General features: G+C 41.7%; 1 protein-coding gene across 1 annotated transcript in view; it reads left to right on the forward strand.

The window, feature by feature from the left end:
* heatr5b (HEAT repeat containing 5B) overlaps nt 1–6,855 on the forward strand; it is a 121,996-nt gene that overhangs the window by 105,252 nt on the left and 9,889 nt on the right. Inside the window, exons 31-32 of the mRNA XM_043680648.1 lie at nt 2,926–3,073; nt 5,342–5,614. Coding sequence (XP_043536583.1) covers nt 2,926–3,073; nt 5,342–5,614 — 421 coding nt within the window. The remainder of the gene's footprint in view (nt 1–2,925; nt 3,074–5,341; nt 5,615–6,855) is intronic.

The following is a 6,855-nucleotide window of genomic DNA, read 5'->3' on the forward strand; positions in this document are numbered from 1 at the left end:
TCCTATTGAAAAGATGTTGTGAAACTTGAAAGGGTTCAGAAAAGATTTACAAGGATGTTGCCAGGGTTGGAGGATTTGAGCTATTCGGAGAGGCTGAACAGGCTGGGGCTGTTTTCCCTGGAGCGTCGGAGGCTGAGAGGTGACCTTATAGATGTTTAGAAAATTGAGGGGCATGGATAGGATAAATAGGCAAAGTCTTTTCCCTGGGATTGGGGAGTCCAGAACTAGAGGACATAGGTTTAGCGTGAGAGGGGAAAGATATAAAAGAGACCTAAGGGGTAACTTTTTCACGCAGAAGGTGGTACGTGTATGGAATGAGCTGCCAGAGGATGTCGTGGAAGCTGGTACAATTGTAACATTTAAGAGACATTTGGATGGGTATATAATAGGAAGGGTTTGGAGGGATATGGGCCAGGTGCTGGCAGGTGGGACTAGTTTGGGTTGGGATATCTGGTCTGCATGGACGGGTTGGACCGAACAGTCTGTTTCCATGCTGTACATCTCTATGACTATGACTATTTCTAAATCCTGTCTCTCAAAATAAGATATAAGGTATCTGATGATCACAATACTATCAACTCTCTAAGTTACTAATTGTTTTATGGAAGATGTTTCATCTGGTGATGGTTCTGAAGGAGTTATGCCTTATTATGTTGAGCTCAGCTAGTGTGGTAATGCCACGCAGATTGTGGGTGAAGATCGTGAGTTCTGTATTAGCCTTCATTGGAAGCTGATGTATTCTGTAGAGCTCCAGAGAGTATTGGTAATCGTGCCTGACCTGTAATGTAGTTGTACTTATTACTGTAACACAATAAACCATCTTGTTAACTAAGAACAGTACCTCTTCTGGAAAGACTGTACAGTAGTGTATCCTCTGCCTAGGTGGTGATAGGACCTACACAAAGAATAGACAAAGGATTAGTAGCATTAAAATATCTCAACACCTTTACTTTGAACCACATGCTGGCAGAGGTGCCTGCAGTGGTAGTCAGGCTAGTACTACAACAGACGGCATGAATTATGCTACAGTTTGGTGGTGCCAATCAACGTTCCCTCTAAACTGCATGCATGCTCCAATATTCCATGCATAACAACTGGCATACTGATGGGGATTGAGGCATCGTTTTCAGATTCTGGATGCCACTGCCACGCATGGACCTTTTGTAGGTACACGCAGAAGGCAAAGAAACAGGGAATGCCAGTGCTAACCAATTCTTCCTGGCTCCTGGATTGAGATTAATAAGTCTATTGCATGCACACAGCTCTCACAGCTGGTGGAAAAAGCATTTGGCTGATTTGTTTGACTACATTCCAAGACAGGTCCCACAGGTCAAAGAATCTAGTTTCCCCTGGCTTAGGAACTGATAATTAATGTGCTTCTGGAGAACATGTACCTTGACTTTATAAGAATGCATTGTTAATGTTTTGACCCCATTCCAGTTTTGTGTATAACTGAGTCACCTTACAACAACAATGTGTCTTTTTACACCACGTTTATGGAGTGAAGTCTCCCAAAGATGCCTCAAAGGAAGATTACCAAATTAAATTTGACACAAAGCTAAAGGAAGAGACATTATATTGGTGACTTTAAAAGTCAATATGATCCTGGAAGTTTTAAGGTGGAACCTAAATAAGGAGGAAACAGCATTGGCAAACAGAAGAGGTTTTGGGAGTGGATAACAGCTTAGGGCTCGGCCAGCTGTAGCCACACAGCCATTAGTGGTGTGTTAATCAAAGTGGGAGGTGCACAAGAAGCTTTAGTTGAAGGAATATGAGAGTTCTTGCAGGGCTGTAGATCAGAGGAGGTTCTAGACAAGAACTCCTGACTATTCCAAAACCAGCAGCACATTAATATTAATGAACTCAATTCATGCTACTAATTAACATTTGTTAAGGGACTGAAAACCACAAATTAAAAATGGGTCAATCAATAGATTAGGTTTCTGACATTAGAATATAATTTTATTTTATCTTTGCTTGAGAACAGTTTCAGAGTAAACAAGATACTTTAGGTGTGGGATGAACTCTGGAACCCCAGAATATCCTGTGTTAGCCTTGCAGCAAAAGGAGAACAAAACCAGCAATAGCTCCAAATTCCAATCATTACTTTTGTATCATTTGTAGGAATTTGCATTTAATCTGTGAAAAACATTTTTGCAGTGAAGAATTTATCAATGATCACAGAAAACTGGGGTTGATCCAGAGTGGCAGGATCCAGCTGCATTTTCTTCAATGCTCATTAACTTAGGGATACAACAGAGTTTTTGAAGAGATTAAATTTTACTTGTAGAGCACTTTGAAATAAAACTGGCAATGAATACATTATGTGATCATGCAACATGCTTTCAAATGGACAGGAAGATGTCAGGCCATCCCAAAGCGCTTCGCAGCCATAAACTACTTTTGAAGTAGTGTCACTGTTGTAATGTAGGAAATGTGACAGTCAATCTTAACGTTGCAAACTCACGCAAACAGCAAGATAATGAACCAGGAAGTGTGTTTTAGTTACTGCTTGAGGAATAATTTATTGCCCAGAATTCTAGGGGGAGCTTCCCTGTTCTTCAAAACAGTACCATAGAATCTTTTAAATCCAGCTAAGAGAGAAGCCTAGGCCTCAATTTAATGTCTCATTCTAAAGATGGCCCCTGTGACAGTGGAGCACAATCTCAGTATTGCATTAGGTGTGACAGTGGATTTGGTGTTTAGTCTGACTTGGACAAGAGCAAATTGCTTATTGAGCCGACATCTGAATTATTCAGAAACATAAAGATTTGGTAACTTTTCCAACAGAATATGATCAAACTAAGAGCTGAATTGAAAATTTGTTTCATTCTGCCTTTTAAGTAAAAAGAAAATATTTATCGAATCACATTCATCAGCCGTTGCTTCTGTTTTTAGCATAGTCTTTCTTTGATTCTGTTACAGCTGCTCACCGTTGAGCTTTTTAATGTGTTGCATCGTCTGTTACTAACTTGTGGGCCTCCCTCTGTTCAACAACAAGTGACTATGGTTATACAACAGACTATCCGAGCTGCTCAGGATCATCTTCAAGGTCTGTTGAAGCAGAATCATGGTAAGTTGAAGAGGAAAAATGGTTACTTCTGTCATGTATCCAGTGAAAACCTTTCTGTGTTACAGTCTGCTTTATGGATATTGATAGGCCAAAGTCACAAGTGCAGTTCCAGTTGTCACAGGAATGTGCATCAGGGATTTGTATCCACTTGTTCCCACACTTTTATATTTGTTTAAAGGCAAGTATAAGGTGCTGTGTTCCAGATGTGATTCAATTGGTCCATCATCACTAGTCTTTAATCAAAACACACATTTAATTCTTATAACTCAGTTAAAATACAAAAAAATGAATACATCTTTAACTCTATTGAAATATTTAACAAGACAATATATTATTTACAGAGGAACCTCAATTATCCGAACGAGATGGGCGAGCACTATTTTGTTCGGATAATTGATTATTCCGTTAATCGATTCAATGCCTTCTGTCTGGGGCTTGGAATTTTCTATTAAGTCTGCTCGCTGTTCAGACGAGGCAGTGGCTCCGCTGCCCCACCCCCATCCCATACAACACTGCTCCCCGTCCAACACCACCCTCCCCCAACCCAGTCCAACACCAGGCCCCTGCCCACCCCCCAACCCTATCCAACAGCACCCGCCTTCCCCCAACCCCGTCCAACGCCGGCCTCCACCCATCCCCAATCCCATCCAATACTTTCCCTGCCCGCCTGCCCCACAACCCCGCCCCCACCCCGCCTCCTCTCCAGAGCAGCTAGACTGGACACCCACAATAAGACTGCTGCTGCTGCCTTGTTGGATGGTGAGTCCACACAGGGGCGCGCATGTGTGTGCACACGCACGCAATCTTTTACTGCAACCTTTTGACAGGTTCCACTTTTGCCCTGTACAGCACAATGTTGGAGAGATTATCAGGGGAAGGGGGTGCGGTTAGGGTACATCCCTGTGTAGAACTTCAGGGAAAGTGTGAGGAGGGAGAGAGAGAAGGGAGGGAGGGGGGTGGGTGGGAGGTCAGTCATTTAGAGATGGTGCCTGCGCTCCCATCAGTCCAGGACTGTTCTCGGCAGCACTTTTAATCACTGTAAACAAAAGACGCGATCAGTGTTGGACAAACGTCTTTGATGTAACATTTCTGTTGGGACCTCGAGATCTCCTTCAGATAATCCAATTTTTGGATAATTGGTATTCGGATAATCGAGGTTCCTCTGTAATCATTAATAATCAGTTGTTGCAATACAGGCAGCAACCCATAAACACACCCTTTGACAGAAAAACAATTCAGCAAAACACTTACGGTTCTTATGTGCTATCTTTTTCCAGTTCAGAAGAAAGAAACAATCTGCCACTTTTACGTTTAAGAGAAATCTCACTGTCTAAGACTTCTCTGTCACAGCTAGGAACCCAAGTTTTTACCTCTGCAGCCAGCAGAAAACCCCCTCACTAACTGAAAGCAGAAGCTAAAAACCTTCCTGAGTCTGCGTGAACCCTGACCCCACCCACTCATGATTTGTTTTCTCAAAAATAAACCTACCCCAGGGAAGACTCAAACTTTTTACCAACTGCTAGTCTGAAGGAGACATTCCAGCATCACTGTGGCAACACTCCTCTGCAGAGCAATAGCACAGAACACATCTCTTAAAGGGACAGTACCGTCACAATCCTACCCAGCTTTCTAAAGTGTGCTCTCAAAAGTGAGGTCTAGGTCAGGAGCTCCACGTTTCATCACTGAATGAGAAGACTCATCCACATCCAGTACCCTTCAATATCTTTCACTTGTGGGCATATATGAGCAGAATCATATTGTTTATTCCTATCTCTTTACAAATAATTTATGGAGTGAAATTTTATTCAACAAGGAAAAGGCCATAGCACCCTCAAGCCTGGTCCACTGCCATTCAACTAAATCAATGGTTTGGGATTGATCAGCTGTACCTTCTTGCCTTTTATTTCCTTTATTCAAGGAATGTACCAGCATTTATAGCTCATCCCTCAAATGCCCAGAGGTCAGTTAACAGCCAGCCATATAACTATGGGTCTGGAGTCAAACATAGGCAAGACTTAGGTACAGGGTGGCAGATTTCTATCCGTGGACTTTTAGGACAATCAACAATGATTATTGATTGCCATTACTCTCTCTTTTTCACATTGAATGTATATTTTACTAGGTACAGAACATTAGCTTGGGGTTCTGGATTGCTAGTCTAGTGACATGATTCTAGACCCTTCAGCCAGCGAACACAGCATTTACCCTGTCAAATCTGCAATTTTCTTTGTTGATGCTTTGTTTAAAGTGAACTTCGTTGTCTTCCAGATGACAAATGTGCACCTGAGGAGGACCCACTAACCACTTTAGGGGAAGGAGGGAAATCTGGTGGCTTGATTCCTGGAAAATCTGTTGTGTTTGCTGCATTGGAGCTGCTTATGTTCATTCTGGTGCGACACCTCCCACAGCTGAATCCTAAAGTGACAGACTCTCCTAGTCACGTTGCCAGCAAGATGCAGTCATTAGCGGAGGAGAGTACTCAGCTTGTAGCTGTCAGTGTTTCCATCCTCGCTGATTTACCATCCCTTTGTTCTCCAACAGGTAAAAACAACTTAGAATATAACTTCTAAATGAGTACTATTTAAGACACAATGATTTGTGCAGTGTTTTTTGGGTGGAGTGAATGAGTTAAATCTACAGATCTTTGTCTTAATGTTTCCCACTAACCTGTTGATAATAGCTGGACTTGGCATCTTTATGTATAAACTTAAAATTAATTTGGTTAAATTTTACTTGGAATTCATCAGACGATGCGCAGCCCAACTGGTCCATGTCAATGTTTATGCTCATCAGAGATCTCCACCCATCATTCTTCGTGTCACTATCCTTCTGTCCCTTTCTCCTACTTGCAGTTATCCAGCTTCCCCTTCAGTGCGTTTATACAATTCACCACAGCTACTCTGTGATAGTGAATTTCAAACTCTCATCTCTCTGGGTAAATAGACTTATCCTGAGTTCCTTTTTGGATTGATTAGCAATTGTCATTTTATTGTGGCCCTTAGTTTTGGATTTTGTCACAAGTGTGAATGATTTTCCATATCTACCCTCTTAAGTTCTTTAATCTCAAAGATCTCTGTCAGTTCATTCCTTTAGTTTTTCCTTATTTAGAGGAAGAGTCCCAGCCTATTTTTAAAAATCTTTTAACTGCTAAGTTCTGATATCAGATTTGTGATTTTTTTTTGTACTACCTCAGAGTCTTTTCTTAAATTAAGATGAGAATGTGAAGTGTAGCACTTTGTATTCTCTGAAGAATGATGTTCTTTATAGGAATCGGCCTTGTTCTACAAAAGACCATGCTGTTTTGTAATGTTTAAACCCATCAGGTTATAATGCAATGGATACTTGTTATGTTTGTGGTTTGTAACACAGTTACGGAGCTTCAAAAAAGTGCTTCAAACAATCATAAAGTCATAGAGATGTACAGCATGGAAACGGACCCTTCAGTTCAGATATCTGACCCTTCAGTTCAGATATCCCAACCCAATCTAATCCCACCTGCCAGCACCTGGCCTATATCCCTCCAAACCCTTCCTATTCATATACCCATCCAAATGCCTTTTAAATGTTGCAATTGTACCAGCCTCTGCCACTTCCTCTGGCAGTTCATTCCGTACACATACCACCCTCTGCGTGAAAACGTTGCCCCTTAGGTCCTTTTTATATCTTTCCCCTCTCACCATAAACCTATGTCCTCTAGTTCTGGACTCCCCAACCCCAGGGAAAAGACTTTGCCTATTTATCCTATCCATGCCCCTCATAATTTTGTAAACCTCTATAAGGTC

The sequence above is a fragment of the Chiloscyllium plagiosum genome, chromosome 3 (assembly GCF_004010195.1).
Source record: "Chiloscyllium plagiosum isolate BGI_BamShark_2017 chromosome 3, ASM401019v2, whole genome shotgun sequence".
Classification (NCBI taxonomy): domain Eukaryota; kingdom Metazoa; phylum Chordata; class Chondrichthyes; order Orectolobiformes; family Hemiscylliidae; genus Chiloscyllium; species Chiloscyllium plagiosum.